This window comes from Lepisma saccharinum, chromosome 22, assembly GCF_977018435.1.
Source record: "Lepisma saccharinum chromosome 22, izLepSacc3.1, whole genome shotgun sequence".
NCBI lineage: Eukaryota > Metazoa > Arthropoda > Insecta > Zygentoma > Lepismatidae > Lepisma > Lepisma saccharinum.
The window spans coordinates 11,372,141-11,397,828 of record NC_139250.1 but is presented as its reverse complement, the minus strand read 5'-3'; the positions used below and the strand labels follow the sequence as shown (position 1 = coordinate 11,397,828).

Genomic DNA, 25,688 nt, shown 5'->3' with positions numbered 1-25,688 from the left:
AACCACTTTCATTCAGTCTTCTACGAACTGTTCGTGAAGAAACCACAGCTCTATGAACATTTCTCAAACGCTGTGCCACAATATTTGAATTCGTACGACGGTCTCTTAAGACTATGATACGCATTAAAAGATCTTCCCGTGCTGTTGTGCATCGTTTCCGACCAGAACCCGGTCTTCTACCATAGGAACCAGTTGCATTATACCGTCTGAGAGCTTCATGGATAGTACTTCGTGCTATATTTAGCACCCTAGCAATATAGTGCACACTACGACCATCATCGCGAAGAGCTACTGCTTTTACTACCTCTTCACATCTCATATTCAAGCTAGCAAACTTACAATACACTTGCAAGAAAAATACCAGCAATGATAATGTCAATAATATCTGTTACTATGGTTACTATGAACCAAAATTCATGGCGCTCTAGACATTAAACAAAATAACATCAACAGGAATTGAAAATCAATAAATTAAAACAAAATTGCATGAAATTGATTTTGAGCCTACTAGGTGTTCCAAATAAGTAAATACGAGTAAATAAATAAATAAATAGATAAATAATAAACGGAAAAACTATGGAAAATGTTCAATAATGAATGTTCAATTGTTCAATACTTAACTGAGAGTGTAATTCATAAGTAATTGCAATTCAGATGTCAAATATTAAGGTGTCCGGTTTTTTTTGTCCAGCAGTATAATAAAAGCTCATTCAGGAAAGACAATGAACACAGCCACAACAAGGTTTTCAAGTTTAAAACAGCAACATGTTCTGCATTATAAACCTTACCTCATCTTTTGCATATCCAAGCTTAGAAGCTAGTTTCTTCCACTGGGAACCCAACTTTTCGGAAACTGCTACAATCTGCTCTTCTGTTATGGGCTTTGGCTTCTCACGGCTGACTTCTCCATCTCCGTACTCTTCAACTAGAAACATACAATTAAAATTATAATTTGAGAAACCATCAAGAACCTTGTCCGCATTATACATTCAGTCTTCATGGTTTCATGTTTATTCATCTGGATTCCCTAAAAAACTTAAAATTGAGATCCCAGTGTATACTACACACATTTCAATTTTAAAATTACTACAGGGTGTTCCAAAAAAGTATACACATTCTGTACATTACAATACATATAAATTTAGTACTATAAATTGATGAATACAAAGAGCATACTGATGAAGGTATGCAGAACTGATTCATAGAGGCACATATTTTTGGTAAAGCAAAATCTCGATACAAAAACAGAGTCAATTTTTGGTTCAAGAGCAATAAATAAAATAAAATTTCAGTGTTATAGCGGTGAAAAATCGGATCAAAGGCAGTATACGAAATGACATTTTGGTTTTAAAATTGTGACTATAATCCTAAATTTGATTTAAAACTGCACTTATTACACAAAATAAACGCATCCCTTCTAATAGCACATCTGTGTAGTTACCAGAGTATTAAGTTTATTCCTGCATAAAGGGGCCCATTTTGTCTTCTTAAATATTTACAGCAGAATTAACCAATTTTCATAATTCACAGGATAATTCAAACTTCAGAAAGTGTAGTCGGTCAATAAACTCTAAATTTCGTGTTTGAAAGAGTCTATTTCGCATTTTGCAGTTAATTTCATGCCAAAACAGGGTAGGAAAATGCCACCTCACACCTTTCAAAAGATGAAAAATTAACATTACAATGTGTTATTTCATGTCTCTAGCTATGAGTACTTGGGAACAGTACTCCATCAAAATGGGACAATAGATACACAAGTTTCAAATCATGTAATAACAACCAGGGCCAAACTTCAAGAGTTCAATACATTGATTAGACCAATATTAATGTGTGTAAGTGAAAACTGGTCAATGACAGGAAAGGAAATTATCACATCACAACAGTAGAAATGAAGTGATATTGAATGATAGTAGGGAAAACAAGACAAGACAGAGTAAGAAATGAAAGAATAAGGGAGGAACTGGGCACACATCAATTGAACATCAACTCATTTCAAGACAATTTTGTGTGGTCATGTAACCAGAAGGAGGAGGAAAGTACAACTAAGCAGCTTCTGGATGCAACACAAGGAAGAATAAGGCCTAGAGGTAGACCAAGGAAGAAATATGATATGGTGGAAGAAATTTGAGGATGTGATGGAAGAAATTTGAAGGAAACGACAGAAGACATCCCAAAAGATGAAAAATGTGGACAGGAACAGACACCAATCACTCTGTTTGGGAATCTCTGGAGAAAACAAGGACTCCAGATGGGGAGGGGACGTGAGTGCATGGAGGAAAAATGCAGCTGCATTGTAACTTACCTTCTTTCCTCTCTTCCTCCTTCTCGTCAGTTTTCATGTCATCGTCCACTTCAACAATTCCATCATTACCCACTTGCATTTCACTTTCCATCACTTCCTGCTTTGATTCTTCATTGGTTGACAATTGCTGGAGAAAAAAAGAAGGTACAAAATTGATAGTAGTATACGAGTCAAAAGTTTTATGCAAATGTTTTTATTATATCATTTCCATGAATTATACAAAAAGATTATGTATACAGTCAACTCTCGATTCTACGACCCCAGGTATAACGACCCTCTCGAAGTAACGACCCTTTTCCCGGGAACCGTGAAAAATTTAGAAAAAAATAGAAAAATTTGGAAAAAAAAAGTTGAAAAATTGAAGGAAATCGGCCGAAAAATGTGTTGTTTTTTCCTCCACTCATTCCCTTTACGAGCGCTCTACCGCTCACAATTGGGTCTGAACTAAAAATAGACACCACCACACCATGCTTGAGTGATATCCAATAGCACTTGACCTCAGCCCTCCCCTCCCTCAAGTGCACCAATGTTACCCCGCACCTGACGGCCGCTACCCAACGTGCCAGGCTTGCTCTTGGATATGCGAGAAAAGAAGATCGAATGTGCTTGGATGTTATTTTAAATCGACTTGACTTGTTTCCTTGTCCTAAAAGCTGCTGAAAACTAGCGGAGGAGCAGCCTGAAATGACTGCTGGACTTGCAGTCTTTGCCAATGTGTATGGCAGGTCAAGCTCTTTCATCAATAAATACACAACCTTGAGAGATAAGATTGCAGGAATGTTCGAAAATACAGATGCGTGGCACCTGGAAGTCTGGCCCATCTGTCCAGCTCTGACCTAGAGTTCAGCAGGTTCCCGTGAGTGAGCAACTCTCGGCCTTGTAGACGACAATTTCCGGTAACTGCTTTCATTCTAAACGTGTTCTTTGTTCCCTGCAACACTTCATAAAAAAGCGAAACTTTTAGAGATAATCAAAACCACATAGGTGAACTAAAGATCGTAAACCCGCTTAATGCGTTGTCATCCAGGTTTCCACGAAAGTTTACTTCGATCTTACGTGCATCATAACTCCCGTTTCCCACTTCATACGTTTTCCTAATTGTGTCGATGTCGTAATATCTGCCAAAAAAGTGTTCCGTTGGCTGACTGACTTCTCCCTCTTTTCCTGTCAGCAAACGTAGGGGGGGGGGGGGGTGCGATGCAGATTGTTTCAGCCAGGATTTTCTTGCTGATGCGGGCTGATTACAGGCGAGGGTGGAAAAGGACCCACCCCTCTTCCTTTCCTTTGACGTCTAAACTGGGGCAACCAGTTCTGGATATATTCTTGAAATGAACAAAAACCATAGAACAAGTAAAAAAAAAAGTGACCCAACTCCCTTTCCCCAGCTCATTCTCCGCCACTGGTGTGCACGGCAATGTTGATAATTGCAGAATTCAGGTTTTTTTTTTATTTTATTTTTTATGCTGTTGTCTGCATAGCAAATATTGCCCATATTATTGTCTGTTGCATGGTAAAACGTAAGGCAAGGGTAATTTCTTTCTTCTTTACACTGCTGTTAAAAGTTCCGTCTTCGACAGTTGCGCGTTATCTTTAAAATGCTGGGATTTTTCTCTTCCCCCACCTGTTGCTCGAACTTCCAGCTGGTCTCCATGTTTTTACGATGCAGCTGGCGCCAGTGTTTTGTCTAGTGTCTGCAAAGCTCTTGCTTGCCGATAACAGCGATGACTCATCCAGCGTGAAGGAAAAAGTTAGTGTTTTGAATCTCGCAAAGCTGTTTTGATTTGACGATAACGAAATTCTATCTCCAGAAAGGAAAACAAGAGTTAAAATAACGTAATGTTCTGCGCCTTCTGATAAGCAAATCTGCAAATTAGTAAATTTAATTTGCATCCGCTTTTCTTCAAAACCATTCATGTGGAGAAAAAAAAATGAGTTCAATGTACGAATGGTCGCTGAGACCGATTAAAAATACATTATTCAAGGAAAAAACGTTTGGAGGGGTGGGTGTTTGACATCGAGAATACTCCTAAAGCCAACATTAAATCGTCGATTAACGTGAGAGTAAATAACGATCTACCATTTTGATATGTGAAAATGCGCAGTTTCATAAAGCTTGTTTTCAGTTCATTTTATGCTGATGGGCTAATCGGGACTAAATAAACAGTTTAAAGTTAAATTCAATTCCAAACCCGAATGATTATCAACTGCCACGCTGTTTTAATGATTAATGATGTGTAGAATACGCATTGGGTGAAAACAGATCGCAAGTTGCACGTTTCCTTTTTCACGCTGGATTACAATGCAAGTCAAGGAAGGAGTTTGGACTGTTCCCTTGAATGGGGAAGGGGGGGTGAATGAAGTTGGTTGAAGCAAAGAAAAGTGACTCTTTTTTACGATGTATTTTACACAGCCGAACCAAAACAAAAATTATAGCCCTGCCTTTATTTTTTTTTTTTTGTCTGGTACCTAGAAAGGTTGTGTTGTTTCTCCCGAGATATCTAATCTTACCAGTTAATCTTGTAAGAGACAATGCTCCAGTAAACCCGTATAAAATCCAACATTCATTCTGCCCGATTATCTCCCGACTTTTGCTGGCACCAGTCTGACTGGTGTCAAGATTCTTCGAGTTTCGCTTGCAATAAGCGAGGGATTGTTTTCCTTTCCATAGGTCTCAGTGCAAATGGGTTTCTCATGAACTAGAATAGTAAGAATTTCCTGGAAAAGCAACGACTGTGCGCAATTGAAACAAAGTAACATTATTTTAAATTCTCGTTTGTGAAAACATTTTCATGTTCTATTCTCCTTCTCACAACACGCATCCTGTGCATAACAGGTTGTATAACTACCAGGATAAATGGTGTTACCATCTCCTAGGCATCTTTGTGTCGGTTTGAGCTCACTTTAAGCTGAAAATTGGTGCAAATTCCAATAACGACCAACCCCTTCGGAATAACGACCCTTTTCCCGGGAACTGTGAAAGGTCGTAGAATCGAGAGTTGACTTCCTGTAGTGGCACATTGTATAATATTTGAAGTTTGTGCCACTTTATTTGAACAGAACTGTACCTGTAAAGCAATCCTCAATTTTTCCAAAATCTATACTCTCCAGTACTGAATGTAGATCCTCACCAGAACAAGAGAGATACATTTAATGCCTGTAAGGTGATGTTAAAACATGGAAATGTATTACGCATGGCCCAAAATAACAGTTACCTATCAAATACTGACAGAATAGTGCAAATGTTCTATAAATAACCTGAATTGTTCATCCAGATAATTACACAAGTACAGTGGAACCTCGATTTTACGTTTCTGGATTTTACATTTTCCCCGCATTATACATTCAATCTTGATGGCCCTAACAGCAAAATGTTATAAAATTTTCCTAGATTTTAACATTTCCCTGCATTTTAAGTTTTTTGCAGCTTGGTTATGAGAAAAACGTAAAATCGAGGTTCCACTGTATTTTTCACCATCAGATATCAACAGAACTGTACCACTCCACTTTATGCACAATAAGGCTAATCGGGACTAGAATTACAGTTTTAAGTGGGATCCGAACCACTATGTGCCTCCACCGGGACCTCTTGATTACAAGGTGGCGACGCTACCACTGTGCCATCGGGGAGGCCCCTACATTTTATATCATGAATTCCATGGTTCCAATACAGAAAAAAATGCTGGGAATGAACAATGCTTCATGGACACATAAGAGTGGCAGACAGATGTAGAAACAAATAAGTGGAACCTCCTTGAAATTTACCCAAAGGCAATAAGTTGAAGAGAAAATTAAGCACAGAAATAGGCTAGAATCCCTTTAATACAAAATACCTCAGCAGATCATTTCTGGGCTATATATATTTCTTGCAGTTTCTTGCCTCAAAATAATCCTGAGCCCAGAATGCACTGTGGCTTAAGAGAAACAGGCACATCATGAAATATTTGCATCCTTGCTGCTCCTCAAAAAGCTGCATTCTCAAATACAAAAGTTTCTGACATTAGTAGCAGAGTGGTTAGCACAGCATGCCATGACTCCAGTGGTAGCAGGTTTGAATCCTAGCCTAAGTATGGATGTTCTTTGTGTGTCTATTCATCACATCATCACTCATCCCACATCATGGCCATGTGGTCTAAGGTGTTATGCTTTGGGCTCTGGCTGTGGGATGTGCCCAAGTTTGAGTCTCCTGGGGGAAGCTTAACAACTTTCCTCCTGAGATTTCAGCCTGTGTATACAATATAAATTACAATTTTACTTACGTTTTTTGCGAGTATGATACGTTTTCTTCAATTACGACGTTTCGAGAGATAACTTCTCTCGAAGTTTAGACAGGAATGTTTAAAAAAATGGGATAAGAAAGAATATAAGAGCCTTGTATTCCAAGTCACCCCAGAAGTTTTGAGCGAGACTTCAAAAGAGCAAGATTTTGAACTGGATATGATGTAATCAGGAGGGGAGGGAGAGGAAATGATGAACAAAAGACAGCCGGTTCGACTGCTTCCACGTTCGCAAGGGAAGCTCGTTGCAGGCAACTTGACTGTGAAATAGTAAACGGTTTTTAGAATTTGAAAGGTTTTTACAGTTTTTAAAAATTTATACAGGAGGATAAATAAGTTTGTATAATAGGTTTTAACTTAGGTAAACGATGGCTTTAAAGCATGTAAATTGTCAGCATGTAATCGATCTTCCTATACTTTTTCCCCACTCACATTTCACCTAACCCTTGATCCTGTTGACTATGGAAGAAATATTTTGACGAAGCTATGACTTTATGAATTGCTTATAACACCGAAACCTGAAGAAGAGAGAAGTTATCTCTCAAAACGTCGTAATTGAAGAAAACTTAACATACTCGCAAAAAAACGTAAGTAAAATTGTAATTTATATTGTTAATCTTGTGAGTAATTCGCACATAGTAAATATGAAAGCCTGTGTATGGGACCAGTGGCTGCCCACCATCGTGAGGAAATTGGGGAGCTATGAATGAGTAGCGTAAACCGGACATGAAAATCTACAACAATGACTGGGGGCTTGTCGTGCTGATCACACGTCAGCCCGTAACTGATAGGAGTGAGGTCATAAGTCGGTAGGTAGTCCCTGGCCCTCACAGGCTGTTGCACCATGGGTTATCACTCATTCCCATCTTCGCAATTAGCCAAAAGTGGCAGAAAAGTGAAGTAAAATAAACCAAATCAATCAATCACATAACAAAAATTATCATTATGCAAATTAATTGTTACGGTTGATAAAGAAAATGACAACTCCATTTTCTGATATTATCAAAATGCAACACGGTAATTTCACTCTATGGCCATGATGAGATGTAAAATAATGCGTAAAATGGTTACTTTACATTTGGTTATGTTAGTTCATCATTCACAGAAGTCTTCGCTAACTACTGTTAACTTAATATAATCTTACTACAACTCAGCCAATACTGATGCAAATATATCAGTCTCGGCCAATACTTGTGGTATCGGTACAACCAATACCAGCTGATATATTTACGCAGTCCAGGAATCTCGCAAGGCCTACGCCAAGACACTTTCATGGCATTTTACATCCAGAAAATTATGCATAATTTTCCATATCTTGGCAATAACATAGCAGGAAAAAATTGGGTTTTTCATCAAATAATTAGCTTAGGTGAAGTTATGAATATCTTAAAGCAAACCTCTGATCTAATTCCAACAAAAAACTATATTTCGTTATTTTTAATATTCTGAAGTACTTTAAAATGTTTCAATATTCAAGTATTAGCAGGAATTAGTATGAATATTCTCACAGGTATATCAGCTTACCCTAAATCTTAGCTAACATGGCCAAAATCGAACCTAAGCCTACCAGGAAAAGAAATTTCACATTATGTTTGTTTCTGTAATGTCACAATGTTTTTACTTTTTCCCTGCTCATTGAATGTTTCTTATCTTACACAAATGTAGATATAAGCACATCACATACCGGACGATTCTTGGCAATCTTCTTGATCATAGTTTCCAGATACTCAGGAAGTTTGTTGATTGTGTTGCTGGTATGGGTGAAAAAGTGTGGACTCCTTCTTGCTAGCAGCCTAAGGGCTCTCCAACCAAAGCTTCCATCATTAACTCTCCTGCAGCACAAAGACAAAAAAACACATAACTACTGTGCTATTGTACAGAGGGATCCATGAGTATTACCGTGCAAATTGTCCATCACCATGTTCGTGCACTTTATTTGAGCTTCAAGAATCAAGAGAAAACTCAAAACAAGCTGTTGAAAACTTCTGCATGAGCATACATAAAAATCCATAAAAACACATGGGATGTAAGAGAAAAATTAATGAAAATAGTCATGGACAATTTGAATGGTAATACTCATGAATCCCACTGTACTATGGTACAGTGTTTATCCTGATCATATGCAGACACTGTTCATTTACGAAATAACGAATATTGCTGTTGCCAGACTCATGTTACAGATTGGAAACTTAATATAATAGTAATAATTTCATTATGAATATACAATATAGGCAGAATACAGACTGATGGTTCTGGTTCTACGCAGACTGTAAATTTAAAAGTGGCAACACTGTCAGGAAGAGGTGATTACACCGTGAATGTGCTATCGGGCATTGAGCATTGACACTTGGGGACCATGTCGATGTGCAGTGTGTCAAATGTAGTTGTTGCAGCGAGTGCTGTTGTGCATGTACAAGGTTGAAATGAGTATCATTTTATGTACTGTCCTAAAATATGTTTACAAAGGTAAAACTTCAATTTTGGATCGAAATCCAGGTGGCTAAAATGCACGAGGATGTCATCAAGACTTGCATGAAGCTTTTAGCAACAATATCTAGCTGTATCTGATTGTTGCACAATGGGTAAGTGCATTTCTTGGGCAGGTTGGGATGTGTCAGTGAGAACAACCTCAACATGAGGAACATTTCATCATGCTGGGTTCCCCATACAGGCTTCATGCAAGTCTTGATGACATTCTCGTGCATCTTTGCTATGGGCCACCTGGATTTTATCCCAAAATTCAGGGTAGCTTCGATTTTTTGATTATGAAATTCCCTGACATTTCCAGGTATTCCAGTTTAAAAATGATTTTTTTACAGACATGTTTATCATCATGATTTTTCCTGTTGAACCTCATGGTTTTCAATTAAATGATGTTTTCATTACCATTTCGAAGGAAACCTATGGAATGGAGGGCAATATATATTTTTTTTAATTTATTGAAAGTGGTACATATTTCAGAAATTCAGAACTTGAAGGCGGCTGGTGACCGACCATACACCCTGCATGCCGGCCATACATAGGGATCAAATACTGTATCTCCATTATGTGTTTTCCATGCACTGGAACCAATTTAATATTACATAAAACATCGAAATCTGTCGATTAAAAAAAAATCAACATAATTCTCGAGGGGGTTCAGTGGGTCAACGGCTCCTCCAATTTCTTGCACCCCAACCCATTTTCACCACTTTTCGGCATAAATTCATTCTACATGCAAGAAAACACGTAAAAATTTGAAGAATAACATAAAATTCCTATCGGCATCACACCAACATTCCTAACCTAACAATACGTCAGATTACTATCACCATGCAAACCAACACTCATAATAATGTGAAAATTACCACACCAACAAATACCTTGCCAAATAAATCCATCGCATATGCAAGGAAACATTGCAACAAAATCACATGCATACCTTGAAAATATGCACTTCCAGTTAAGTGGTCCCAGGGGTGAAATGTATCAAGTGGAACAAATGTTACGAAGCTTGAAATTTATTTCTACATGCAGAAACCACAAATAAGCAAAATATTTAGCAAAGATGTGTGACCAGCGTATGTTTAATTCATCTTATTTCACACCAGTTTTTTTAAAAATAAATTCGTTCTACGTGCACAAAACACATGCATATTCGTAGAATGACGACATGTTGTAATAACTCATAATATAAACATAAAATCACTAATGTCTCGGGTGTAACACATCTCTCTTATGTAAAAGCTATGACAGACGTTCATATGATGCACTATCTATATAAAAATGGATGTATGTGTGTGGGTCTGTAAGTTCCGGCATAACTCTCGAACGCCTGGAGCAATTTCAACCAAACTTGGTACATGTATCACTTGCAATCTGGAAATAATACTTTGGGGGTAAGACACCCCTGGCACCCCTAGGTGGTGGGGTGGGAAGGGGTGACTTAAAAATAATCTACAACGACTGATATTAAATTCCGCACAGACAGACATCCGTGACTCTATGCAATTCCGCACAACGATAGTGTTTCTCGGGTTGTCTAACATTAAGGCTGATATGATGACTTTGTGTTGCGAAAATGACCGATATTAGTGTGGAATCCATAGTTTATGTGGTCGCTAAGATGAATAGTGACACTCCCAATGCCGTTCAACTCCAAGACACCCCTGGGGGTGGGGGTGGGAATGGCATGGCATGTAAAACGATCGATATTAGTGTGGAGTCCATAGTTTACAGGTCGCTAAGATGAATAGTGCCCCATGATGCCGCTCAACTCCAAGTTCATTTTGCACTATAGTTAGAATGCACTATTTTCCTATCTAATAGAAGATTAGGATAAATAAATACCCAGTCAATGCCGGGTAATCAGTTAGTCTTTGATAAACAATGCAAAAATTTCCGCTTTCTAGCGGATTTACTATGGAACTCCTACATACAACGAAAATTTCTCCAAACATAAACAGCATTTTCTACGACACTATATCGCTTTCTGCAGTATTCATGTACTTACTATTGTTATGCAAAATCAACAGGTAAGTCAAGTTAACGTTCAGTGCATAAAATTCTACTAGCATTATCATCTTTCTAACATTATTCATTTCCTTGTTGTACTAAAATATGAATGTCAATAACACCAAGTTCTATAAAATCATAGACAATAACTTCTTCACCTCTTTCTGATAATTATAACTTTATTGTCAACCTAATTAAGTTATCCATCAGTAGAACTGGACTACAACTTTTACTTTGATATTCTATACACACCCTAGTATGAAAAGTGATAATTAAATGTATTACCTACCTGCTTTATTTAGTGCAACGTAAGGAACGATCTGGAAGATATGCGAACAAAATTTTTACAATGAGTAAATGAACTAGTTGATCAGGTTGCTTGTGAATGGGTTGCAAACAAAGGACTCAAAGTGTGAGGTCAACCACAGCCAGTTACGTGAAATTCTGCTCTTCACGGCAAAAAGTATTACATTCTCTTTGGTTCAAGGAGTATACAGTTATTGCAGATCCAAAACAAATGAACTGTCCGAAAACCAACCTGCTCCGCTTCATGTATCAAAAGAAAATAGGTTCCGAATGGGTGTGTTCTTGAAGAAAGGAAATTTCCTCACCACACACAAAGCTAAAGCAACATTTTTACAGCAAGAAATTGAGAGGATGGCTGGTGCGGCAGGTTTCATCTTGAGTAGCTTGTTTTCAAAGAAACATCTCATGCCTCTCCAAATCCCGATCTAGAACAGGTTCTCAAGAACGAGTCGCAAAATGAACGGATCCAAGAATCTAGATCCGAGAGTGAATAAATGTAGAACCGAAATGCAAAGGAATCATAATTTTGTACGTAACAGACTAGAAGTCATAAGGACGAGGGGCACAAGTTCCTGAACTGAATCTTTTGGGTGGAGTGGAATCACAAGAACCGAATTTGGAAGTGGAAATGAACCGCTTGTTCATTTTGTAACTGGTTCTCTTGCACACTCGAAAATGCGCATAAATTCCAGACAATCTGCAAAATTCCCTGACAATTCCCACTTTTCCAGATGCATAGCAACCCTGAAATTGCTGTTTTTACCTTTGTAAACATTTTAGGGCAGTACGTAAAATGGTGCTCATTTCAACCTCGTACATACACAACAGCACTCTACCTCTAACTGACAGTGTTGCCACTATTAAATATACAGCCCAGTGAGAAAATCACCATTGTTACTGGCAACACTGCAGCCAGGCCACCATGTTCGGAGGACAGGTAGAGAGAAGGGAGAGAATTGGTCTAGTGAGCAGTGTCTACTAACATAACATGGTGTACATTAGGCAAGAAAAGGTAAACAATGAATACCGTATCTCAATTGTTAAAAATAAAACGTTATTAAATGCAGTTCTTACTTGTATTGTTCCTCTATTCCACTGGCTGGATCAAGCTGCTCAATGGCTTTTTCAAAGTATGATTCAAGGGAGGGAAGGAAATCTCGGTCTTTGGAGTTGCATGCTTCCAAGTTGCTGGGATAAAGGTTCCATAGCCTTGTTAGTTCAGTACTAAAAAAAAAAAAAAACCATCAAAATCAAATATTACTGCATTTTAAAACACACACATATATGCAGAAACTGAAATTAGATATTAGAAATAACTTCCGGAGTGGAAACTTTTGCGTCGATCACGGACCTTGGAATTCTATGTCAGCATTGTATCTACTGAGCTACGCCGACAATTTCTACTAGTTGCCTCAATTGCAGGTAGATAGCACTAATGTTCACATGTACGAGGGGCATACTGAAAGCAATGAGCAACAATTTAAAAAAATCAGAATCCATCAATACACGCAAACGAAGTAAATCATCGCAAAATACAGACTTTACTGAACGTGTCGAGGTAGTGTGACGTCATTAGCTTCAATTGGTTAAGTGCAGGCAGTTATTTCAAAATGGCAGACGTTGACGTTTCGTTTCGTTTCGACAACATGCTGTGATTGAATTTCTTGTTAACCCCTTAAGTATGGATGGCGTATATATACGCCCTCCGCATTGTGCTGCTGTAGTGCAGAAGGCATATATATATACGCTTTATGTTTGTTTCAACTATATTCAATTTACTGGGGTGTATATAGTCACGCAGACGTTTGGTGAGATAGTTCTAGCTGTAGTAGAAACAAAAAATAGTAGCAAGAGAGGAAAAAGACGAAAAAAAGATTAAACTAATTTTTCCTTTCTTCTTCTTTCTTTTTGCCTTCTTTTTCCCCTCTTGTTACTATTTTTTGTTTCTACTAAAGCAAAAATATCTCACCAAATGTCTGTGTGACTATATATGCCACAGTAAATCGAATATAGTTGAAACAAACATAAAGCATATATATACACCTTCCACACTACAGCAGCACAATGTGGTCATAATGAATATGACCAAAAAACCTAAATTTTCCAGCAAAAAAGACTATATTTTCCAGTAGCGACTTGTTCAACAAATTCCACACTTAAGGGGTTAAATAGGGAATTCCTGCTGCTGAAATTCAGAATAGACTTCAGCATGCATATGCATGGATGCTAGCAGTGCTAGAAGATGGGTAAAACATTTCAAAGATGGAAGCACGAGCATGAAAGATCAGCCTCGCAGCAGTCACCCATGAACTGCCTTCACGGAACGCAACATGGCAAGAGTTGACAGATGGGTCACTGTGGATACAACTGCAGCAATACTTGAGATAGGATACAGTGGAATGCAGTAAATGATTGTAAGATTAGGCTATCGAAAAATTTGTTGCCGCTGGGTCTCACATTTATTGATAGCAGCGAAAAACACTGCACAAGAATTTCTTCAGAGATATCACAATGAAGGCGATGGTTTTATATTGAGTATTGTGACCAGTGATGAAAGATGGTTCCATCATTATGAACCAGAAACAAAGTGGTAGAGTATAGAATGGCACCAATCGACGTCGCCTGCAAAAAATAAATTGGCAAAGTTATGGGCAGCCCATAACTGGTTCGATGACCTCCCACCTCTCAGTGGCGTGGCGTGACTTTTACAAAAGTGTTACCGGCCACCAGATTTTATCATCTCCACCCTACTGCCCCCCCAAAAAAAAAACATGCCTTTGATCTGAATTTTTTGTTCTTTTTTCTTTCCAATCCGCTCAATGATTTATTTAGCCACAATCACTCCTAGAAAGAACAACCACTCATGAGAGAGTTACCATGATAGTCCAGTGAATACTAGTCGAGCCTTGTCAACCAACTCTGTTTCTTTGCAAAGAGGTGGAGAGGGGAAGAAGAACCACACATTCGGGTCAGTTTGATGTTTCTGCATTGAGAAGACGACAGAATTCCCCTCCTCCAGCGATGGGAGGAAGTCCAGATGTTGCCAACTTAGTTTTTTGGAGCAAGGTTTGTCCAAATTGTAATGACCCTGCGTGGTCGCCATTTTATATTTTGTTAACAAGGTTTGGTTCAAGAATGCATGCTAAATGTCCCTGCGAGGCATACGCTTTGTTTAAATCCAACTTGTTCTTTAAAACGTTAATAATCGTTTACATAGTTAAACACATTGTAAGTAATGCAGAGTTCTGCGCGACTCGTTATTAATTGTATTGTCTAAATGCACACAGTTTTAGTTTATGTTAACACATGCATCTCGTGATTTCTCCCACTACTGTTTTCTTAAGGTCAAACCATGATAATTTTCAGTATGGAGTTTGCAATATGTAATCAAAAAGTGAGTTGGCAACGTGTACTCATAGTCAGGATTTTCGCCGCCCATGTGCCACCATGTCTATAAAACCCAGCTCAGCAAGACCGGAGCTCAGTTGGCTCCCGGATGTCGGCTGCAGAAAAAATGTCCTCTGCAATATACACTCAACTGCAACAATGTTGGTTAACTTATTTAACAATGTTGTTATTTCATTGAGAAAAAAAACTTTTTAATTTCTTTACATTTTGCTTTTACCAGCGGTAACACCGGTTACATGCACGCCCCGCCTCTGCCACCTCTGCGTATGGGAGCGAGGCGGGCAGTCAGTAGGTAGGGCTTGGCCCTTAAGGGTTATTATGCCCGACCCTGTGGCCGAGTGGTTAGCACATCGCGCTGCGACACCAAGGGTCCCGGGTTCGAATCCCGGTCGGGCTTGGTTGTTTGTGAATGTCCATTCATCAATTTCATCATTTCATCACTCATCCCCATCTTCGCAAATTAGCCAAGAGGCACAAAACGCGAAGTAAAATAAACTAAATCAATCAATCAATCAATTAAGGGTTATTATGGCTGAGGCAATACAACCATCTATACTCTTAGTGATTCCCAATGGTACCTGGTGATGAGAGCAATGCAAGGGCTCATAACGTTGGAAGCTAATGCCGATTTAACTCTTTCCGGACATGGGAAGGGGGAATAAATATTGTGCATTTAGTGTCCAATATCATGGGTGTTCGCTATAAATTTCTATTGTGAATGAACGACAGATTATAATTACACTGCAGCTCTTGTGCATGTGTTGTAATCACCTCTTTCAAATTCCGAGTGCTAGATGTCGTTTTTTCTTCGTTGCCAAATTTCACTTGTACTCATGTACGAATTACGTTACACTTTTGTTTATACCCTTGAGAATAACTTTAAATAATTTATATGCACATTGTGGGTAATCTGTACAAGGATTCTGCTTCGAATCTAGCAGTTAGTGATGATTTTCATCTTAATAGGAAGTTTTTAGGTTATTTTCATTAATTAATTTCATATTATCTATTGAAATATGTTTCAGAACTTTTATACAATTTTTTCCTTTCACAAAATTGTTACAGAAAAAAGTTCATAAGTGAGAGAAAATTTATACAAAATGAAACATATTATATATCTGTGCAAAGAGGATGGGTTTTAGACTTCAGGAAAAAATGTTAAATAACACACTTAACAACATATTTTCTGGATCATTTGGAAAGGATTAAACTGGCTAGTAGCACAAGGATACCTGTTCAAAAGTTTTGAAACACCCTGTACATCATTGTTATGTGACAAAGAACTTACTTCCCCATCAATATTTTCTTGTTCTCCACAGCCTCCCTCATCATATCGCCAACACGCTTCCTCCCTTTCCTTGGCCTCTGCGAGGGTTTCTTCCTGTCACTTGCTTCCTCACCCTGGTCATCAGATGCCTTCTGCGAGGGCTTCTGAAACTCCGGGCAGCCTTCGTTCTTCCAAGAATTCCAGTGGTCCTCCCTCTACAATCAAAGGACAAGGATACATAAAGAAAAAAACCTGAGAAGACAACTCTGAGTGAACATTATTTGCAGAAGTGTCGTAGAGAAAGTGGATTCATTGAGTTGGTGTTTTAAGTCCGCTTTATACACTGTAAGGCTAATCGGGACTGGACCTACAGTTTAAAGTGGGATCCAAACCACTATGCACCTCCACTGGGTATCGAACCCGGGACCCCTTGATTACAAGGCGACAACGCTACCACTGCACCACCAGGGAGGCCCTAGAGAGAATGGAGAGAAAGTATCGGAGACACAATAATAAAGGGTGCAGAGGAACCCCTGAAAATGCCCTCCTCCACCCAAATACGTTTGAGGTTATGTTGTTGATTTAGTGTTTTAAGTCCACTTTATGCACAGTAAGGGTAATCAGGACTGGACCTACAGTTTTAAGTGGAATCCGAACCACTATGTGCCTCCACCAGGTATCGAACCCGGGACCCCTTGATTACAAGGCGACGACACTACCACTACGCCATCGGGGAGGCCCTGTTTGAGGTTATGTGCTTACATCCTGGTTCCTATAGCTGCACCAGGGCATCAGTACAGTGAAGATGTCACCTTCCCCTATTTTCGTTTTAACCGACATTTATTACTATTTCATTTTACATATACAAAAAAACGATGCTTGAGGTAATAGACCAGATTGCAAAAAAAAAAAAAAATTTCTGATATATCCAGAACATATTTGGTTCACAAGTGGACAGACATGATAGAAACAAAATGTTCAGAAGACAAACAAATATGCAAGGGATGGAAATATATCAGACATTTTTCATAGGAAAAAAAAACACACGATAATGTAAAATGCAGGAAAATTTTATTACATTTTGCTGTTGGAATCGTGAAGATAAGAATCTATAATTTCATTTTAAGTCCACTTTATGCAGAAATTGGCTTATCAGGACTGGACCTACAGTTTAAAGTGAGACGACTACATGACTGCAGTGGGTACTGAACATGGGACCCCTTGAATAGAAAGTGATGACATTAATACTACACCATCGGGAAGGCCCATGAAGCTTGAACTTGAAGGGAAGTTTAAAATCTGTAAATGTAAAATAGGGGTTTCACTGTATTAAATAAACAATTCAGATGGGAAATTAGTAGAGAAGTTTATGAAAAGATTCGCTCAGGCTATCGACCAGGTGAGTTGTGGAAAAGATTCCAAGCTTTCTACAGGGAGGAAATTCTACATCGCATCTGAAGTTTCGACGACTTACGAATCAAGAAAGCGAAGCTACTCTCAAGCCTAGCTTTCTTATTTCGATACAGAGACAAGAAAGTCATCCCGATCTTCGCTACAATAAACAGGATACTAAGATGCACCAGCATGGCGCTGGTAAGGGAAAGGATACTCTCTACACGCCGTGAACTTGAGCACACCGACAGAAATCTACTACACATCCACCTGGAAATCGCCTCCTCTGTATCTCCGATGGATTGGGAATGGATCGACTCCACCACCAGAGTCCGCATGGAAGTACAAATGAATCAGACTACCGCAAAACAAACAAGAAAATTCAGCCATCTAGAAGCAGCCAGCTGGCCAGAACACCAACCGGACCGTCGTCAACCTAGCAGACAGGACTTTTGATGAAGACACAATATATATCCTTTTGAAGGGTTTAAACTTCGCTGAAACACCTAAAAGTGTCCCCCTCAGGGACATAATCAGCAGTATCGAGCAGACAGTAAAAGATCATCCCGACGAGACTGCTCAAGACATACGTCAAAAAACATATGTGGCTCTAAAAAGGGCCGTTCCACCAAGACCTAACCTTTCACCAGCAGAGAAAGTCACACTCAAGGCACTAAAAGAAGACTAGGACATCCTCATATTACCAGCAGACAAAGTAAATGCATCCGTTATTCCCCAGATCGCAGACTATGACAAGAAAATTTCAGAACTTCTAGCAGACTCCACATACAAGAAACCTCCTTGAGATCCCACACCAGCAGTTGAAAGAAAAACCAGAGCACTTCTGAAGAAAACATCATTGCCGAAACACATTCAGGACAAATTGACACCGGACGGAACAATACCACCACGATGGTATGTACTGCCAAAAAGACAAAAGACTGCAGTGCCATTAAGACTGATTGTCAGCGCCATTGGATGCCCAATGTACAGACTTGCCAAATTCCTGACAGCCCAGCTTCAACCACTGAAAGGCAAATATGAACATCATGTGACAAACACCACTGAATTCATCAAGACGCTGCCGCAGATCAGAACATCACCAGATGACATTTTAGTCAGCTTTGACGTAGTGTCAGTCTTCACCAAAGTGCCATTTCAAGAGTAACTGGAGTTACTAGAATGGCCCTTCACACTGGAAATCAACAGTTTATTCAAGCATACACTGATGACTACTTACTTTAGCTACGGTGGACAGTACTACGAACAAACCGAAGGTGTGGCAATGGGCTCCCCACTCTTGCCTGCCATAGCAAATTTTTTCATGGAGAACTTTGAACACAAAGCCTGCACACAGCTCTGTTGAAACCAGCTACCTTCTACAGAAACGTCGACAACATCTTCATCGTCTGGCTGCATGGTAAATAAACTCTTCAGCCATTCCTAGATCACCCAAACAATCAACACCCACCCAAATATAAAGTTCACTAAGAATAACAGCCTGCTGTTCATGGATATTCTCATCAGACGCAAGCCAGAGTTTGTGGCCATCCTTAATTTAGAGTAGAGTTTTATAACATGGACAGAACTGATAAATTTGTATTTGTATTTCGCATCAATATTATGCCCCTTTTGGCTAATTGCAACAATGAGGATGGGTGTTGATTAGATGACATGGAAGGACCACTCTTAGACAGGCTCGGACTCAAGCCTGAAAACATTGGTGGCAAATTGAAAGTTGATGCTTAATAATCTTGCCCACCAAGATGGACTAAAACTCATAACAAGATACACTCCATAATGACATTAGATTGATTGAATTGATGTTTTAAGTCTACTTTATGCACAGTAAAGCTAATAGGAACTGGACCTACAGTTTAAAGTGGGATAACCACTATGTGCCTCCACCGGGAATCGAACCCGGGACCCCATGATTACAAGGCGATGACACAACCACTGCGTCATCGGGGAGGCCCTCATAATGACATTAGAATTTCTGAACTTACATGACATGTGTTCAAGAACAGAAGAATTTACTTTAGCTCTAGAAGTGCTTGTCAAAAGCAACAGAAGTAAGCTGAAGACAAAATGCAAGAATATATCGAATTGTGGTATCAGACAGAAGATTAAGGAAATAAGTTATAAGAGGGAAGCACAACCAACTGAAGTAAATATGGATAGAAATGTTAGGGGAAAAAATATTTTTACTGAAGTTTCTCAGCTTAACTGATTGTACGAGGTTTGGCTAGAAAGTAACCGGATTGTTGCTGCAAAATCTTTTATTGGTTATCTTGTACAAAACGAACATTAACGAATAAGTACTCCCTTGCACTATCGATACACCTCTCCATACGAATCTTCCATTGCTGGTAGCAGTGCTGGAAATCATTTTCTGAAACCATGTTCATGACCTCCGTCGCTTTTGTTCTCACAGATTCTACGGTCGTAAATCTGATTCCTTTCAGTGCTGATTTGACGTTTGGGAGTAAAAAAAAAAAGTAGCACGGAGCGAGATCCGGCGAATAGGGTGGATATTCTAGCACTGGGATCTCATTCTTGGCCAAAAAAGCCTTGAATGACAATGCCGTTTGGACAGGAACATTGTCCTGATGAAGAATCCATGACTTGCTTTTCCACAAATCAGGTCGTCGTCGTCTTACTCGCTCAAGAAGTGTCGTCAGCACAGTAATGTAATAATGTTGGTTGACAGTTTGACCTTCGGGTACCCAATTAACATACACAATCCCACGGATGTCGAATCAATTCACTGACATTTGCAATGTTTGATTCCGTTTTTGATGTGCAAGGCCGTCCCGGACGCGAGTCGTCCGCGATCACTTCTCGTGCCTCTTTAAAACTTTGAAACAAATCAAACACTTGCGTGCGTGATAAACACTTATCTCCGTACACTTCCTTGAACAAACCATAAGTTTCTGTGGCGCATTTTCCGAGTTTCATAAGAAACTTCACATTGATACGGTGTTCCACTTTCACACTTAACATTTTTCCGACGGAGCACAGATGTACGGTTTACTTCGTCCACAAGCTACAGCGGAACTCATCGCCGCGTACCCTGGGAAATCACACAGTCGATAGACAGGATATCACGTTATACACTCATGCACCGCTTGACCTTGACGCGCTTGCCGTTTGTCGACAGCAACATCGATCCAGTTTTTTTCTAGCCACACCTCGTATATAGCTCTGTCACATTTGTTGCTAAACATAATCATTGATATCTTGTTGCATATTGTAACTATTACTGATGAGAGGAGATGGAATATTGTCAGCATTAGAAAATACCATTTGCTTGTTTCATAATTACTGCTATACTTACAATGAAGTAGAAGAATCACCTGTATGCTCATATTTGTGCAAATGGTCTGCACTAACAATAACTTACCTTCAAGATGTGCCGCACGGCAGTTGCAAATTTTGGACCACCTGGAGGGATTTCTTCCAGCAATTTATAGATATTGTCGGTGGTGTTACCAATCCAGTCAGTCTGGGCAGATTTCAGTTCACTATTTTCACTGCAAACGAAAATTAAATATGAATTGGTTCAAAACAAAACACTGGTATCTACAATATCATATTTTGATTTTGGGGTACGATTCATGCAAAATTCTTATATTTTCCTTTGCAAAAATTGAAATTATTTGCATCTCTTCAATACTAAAAATGGCACGTTTGAGTGCTAATTGGGACTGGACCTACACTGCTGATCAAACACAGAACACCTTGATTACAAGGTGAAGACATTACCAGTACATCATCGGAGATGAAGTAATGTTTAATTAATTTACGTTTTGAGAGTATCGAGGTAACTCGTGGACGTTTCAGGATGCAAGTGCTGCCTTCCTCAGGCTATGTATAAATCATAACCACGTCTAACTCACCATAGGCACAGGATATAAGATTGGTAAGAGGTGTGTGGTTAAAAAACAATAAAAATTTAAAACCCATTACAGGTGCACGTCAAACTACCATGTCGTTTTCCCAATTAGAAACTGCTCCTTGGAATGTTAAAACTTTAAAACTGTGAATCGCCACGATCCGCGTGTGCTGCAATACTCTAGAAGGTAAAGTATAATAGTTTGACGTGCACCTGTAATGGGTTTTAGATTTTTATTGTTTTGTAACCACACACCTTTTACCAATCCTATATCCTATGGAGAGTTCGACGTGGTTATGATTTATACATAACCTAAACGTGAGCAGCCTGAGGAAGGGAGCAGTTGCATTCTGAAACGTCGCAACTTGATACTTGCAAAACGTAAGTTAATAATATATATATATTAAACTTGTAATTCGCACAACTTTCATCGTGAAAAAGAAAGAAGTAATGAAAAAGAAGTGCATGGTAACATTCTGTATTTCCACATTGCTCTTTTTGTAGTAAATCATTTCTAAGAACTTCTGACTCCATTACCACAGATTTTGGTATCTAGGACAGAGATGGTAGCATGTTCATAGGGTCATGTTAACAAGACACGTAACCGTTTACCTATTGTTCCTTACGTGGATGTTATTCGAGAAAACCGCCGAGTTATAGACCATATAATTTGTATAAAGAATCAAAGATGGTGCGAGTTTACACTGTAGTGAAGAATCGGTATTACTCTAGAAGGTAGAGTGGGTTACAAATGTAATTCCAAGTGCATTAACGTAGAAACGTAATATTAGCACATATCAGATGTCATGAAGTGCAATTAAGCATACCAGGTTATAATAAATTTGATTTACAGGGTTGGATGTTAGATGTAAATTTCCGATCGGAATCGTTGCTGTATTGGACATTTCGTGAGTCCAAAGCTGGGGCGGGAGATGGTCGAAAAAATGGAAGGGACGCGTCTGGTTGGAGGCAGTTCTGATCGGCATTTAGTTTGATATTGTAGTGAGAAATTCAACAGCCTGACTTGCAAAACTTTCGCATATTGGTAAGGTAGACTTATCATGTTGTGATAAAGGTACTCGTCGACGAGGTGAGTGACGATATAATGAATTCTTGGAAACACACTTTGCCTCTTGTTTCGCAGTCAACGAAGGCTGGCATTTTTTCGTGAGTATGAATTGAGTACTTACGTACGATCGAGTTCATGGTACACTTCTATTGCATACGAAGATAAAATTCGTACAGTGCTTGAACCCTGCATGTGCATATATCACCAATATATCAGATCGTGTTGATGTACCTTGTCTCGTTGTTACCAATGCATTAAGGTAATTGCGAGTGGGATAGACGCGCCATTCCATGCACGAAGCAGATCAGGTCGTTATGCTGCTGAATTCACCAATGTGGTAATTATTCATGAGTGACATGATCTCACAGTACTAGTTGTTCCTTAGCGAAGCATAAATGTTCATTGTCTCGTCGGAACCTATGCATTAAGGTAATCGCGAGTGGTAAATTGCTTGTGTACTATGCTGATCAGAGAGATTTGAGTGAATTTGTCAAGTCGCTGAATTCATCAATTTGGTGATGATCCATTAGAAACTAGATCTCACAGTTCTAGTATTTCCTTAGTGAAGCACAAATGTACATTGTCTTGTCGGTGCTTATGCATTGAGGTAACCGCGAGTGGTAAAGAAACTTCATTTGGTGTATTAAGTGGATCTAAGTTATTTGTACTAGCTTGTCAAGTTGCTGAATTCATCAACGTGGTGATGATCTATGAGTGACGGGATCGCTCAGTCCTAGTTGTCCCAAAGTGAAGCACATATGCTTTGACTGAATATACTGGTACTTGACTGTATCTCACACACGCGGTGGGTCAATGCAGGCATTCCTAGGTCACCTACATTCGAAACACAATGTCATTTCTCGTACAAAAGTAACGTAGTTTGGTAGGCAAATACATTTCATCATGAATACTCTCAAACATGATTTGATTTAGTAAGAGAATAATGTTAACGTTTGTTAATAACCAAGGTGAAATGAAACTGTATTACAGAATAAAGTGAGATTGGAAGTTTCGGATTGCAAGTTGGTTAGTTGTCAGTTCGCTATCGCAGACATGATTCCATTAATCAGGGTTCTCTCTCATCTGTATTGAGAAAATGTATGACATCATTACAGTGTTCATGTTAATTATTAACTGACAATCATTTCTGTGTAATTTGAAAGTTAAAACTTTCGACTGTATACGAAAGCATAAAGCTGACATGTGACTGATATACTATTTGAGATAAAGTGTGTTGAAGCGGTCATCATAAAAGCGTATTTAACAATTGTACACTGGTGAAAGAAAGTAGTTTCAGTAATGTAACATAAATTCTGAGTAAGTTTGTCAGGAGCAAACTAACAGTATATTAATCTGAGTGTGGTATTAAGTATTGGCTGGCAGGTTGTAGTAATCCAACAAATTAAAATTATTTTGGTCATGTGTTTCAACAAGGGTGTTGCAACAAGAGTAGAAGGGTACTTTGTGACCCTTTTATTTGTCTCATAGTTGACCAATTTACATTCATGTGATATTGTTCAAGGATTTGCAATAAAAGTCAATACATTAATATTTAGGTGGTACACTCTTGTCAATTAGTAGTTGAGTTTATATTCCTGACAGCATAATGTGCATGCAATAGATTAGTGCCTTAATCTTCATGTTCCTTACAGGAAGGGTGGATGTGCTCATTGTGCATGATATACGAGATGTGGCTAGAAAAAAAACCGGATTGATGTTGCTGTCAACAAACGGCAAGCACGTCAAGGATAAGCGGTGCATGGGTGTATAATGTGATATCTTCCTACCGGCTGGTGTGATTGCCCAGGGTGCACGGCGCTCAGTTCTTCTGTAGTTTGTGGACGAAGTGAACCGTACATCTGTGCTCCGTCGGAAAAGAAATTAACAGCGAATCAATCTGAAGTTTCTTATCAAACTTGGAAAATCCGCCACAGAAACTTATGGTTTGTTGAAGGAAGTGTACGGAGATGTGTGTTTATCACGCACTCAAGTATTTGAGTGGTTTCACAGGTTTACAGAGGGACGAGAAGTGATTGCGAACAATAAGCATCCTGGATGGTCTTGCACGTCACAAACGGAATCAAACATTGCAAATGTCGGTGAATTGATTCGAATTGTGTACCCGAAGGTCAAACTGTCAACCAACAATATTTCATTACGATGCTGATGACCCTTCGTGGGCGAGTAAGAAGACGACGACCTGATTTGTGGAAAAGCAAGTCATGGATTCTTCATCAGGACAATGTTTCTACCCACACAGCATTGTCAGTCAAGGCTTTATTGGCCAAGTATGGGATCCCAGTGTTAGAACATCCACTCTATTTGCCGGATCTCGCTCCGTGCGACTCTTTTTATTCCCAAAGGTCAAATCAGCACTGAAAGGAACCAGATTTAAGACTGTAGAATGTGTGAAAACAAAAGCTACGGAGGTCATGAACATGGTTTCGGAAAATGGTTTCCAGCACTGTCTCCAGCAATGGAATATTCGTATGGAGCAGTGTATCGATAGTGCAGGGGAGTACGTTGAAGGAGATAATGTTCATATTGTACAAAATAACCAATAAAAGATTTTATAGCAACAGTCCGGTTTCTTTCTAGTCACACCTCGTATGATGCTCCTCTTCAGTATATCTCTAGCAAATATTGCATAACCTGCTTGGGAGAGGGAAGAATGAGGGAGATTAATCGATCATGTATCAGTGGTGAAGGGATAAGAATTACGACAAGTTGTTCCACAGGGGGCATCCTTCTGATAATTGATCACCAGATAGCAAACATTCGGCGAAGGACATGACCATTTAGGGAAGTTGATCACAGAATTACGTATAGGTCAATGTCAAGGGGTTATATAGTTGGAAAGCAAGATTGAGGCTTCGAGTAACTCCAACTTGAATTTCTGTGTTACCGAACGGTCAGGTGTATAAATCGGTTGTCGTTAGGGCAAGTTAGGTGACTGAAAGTTTTGTAGTGAGGGAACAAAGTTGGGATTTCTATGCAACCTGAGGAGTGGGCTCCCATGCCAGTGGCGGACCATTGCAATGTCTCCACAGTAGATGCCAAAACCTGTGTAACCTCTGGCAGAGGTTCTTATAAATTAATTACAACAAAAAGAGCAATAATTAAGGAACTTTACCATGCATACTTTCAATGCAATTACCACAAAACACCAAGAATAAAACCTACATTAAACTACATTTGGGGGATATTCAAAAGTGATGTCTAACACAATGTTTGCCTAGAGGCATGCATATTTTGTATTTGACGGAAACAATGTAATGTTC

The 25,688-nt window shown here is 39.1% G+C and overlaps 1 protein-coding gene across 1 annotated transcript in view; it reads right to left on the bottom strand.

Annotated features, from left to right (window-relative positions):
- Positions 1–25,688, bottom strand: part of Hpr1 (THO complex 1-like protein Hpr1) — a 53,206-nt gene that overhangs the window by 4,841 nt on the left and 22,677 nt on the right. Inside the window, exons 8-13 of the mRNA XM_083144098.1 lie at positions 20,847–20,976; positions 16,073–16,266; positions 12,451–12,600; positions 8,261–8,408; positions 2,303–2,429; positions 789–925 (exon numbers count right to left, since the gene is read on the bottom strand). Of these exons, the coding sequence (XP_083000224.1) occupies positions 789–925; positions 2,303–2,429; positions 8,261–8,408; positions 12,451–12,600; positions 16,073–16,266; positions 20,847–20,976 (886 nt within the window). The remainder of the gene's footprint in view (positions 1–788; positions 926–2,302; positions 2,430–8,260; positions 8,409–12,450; positions 12,601–16,072; positions 16,267–20,846; positions 20,977–25,688) is intronic.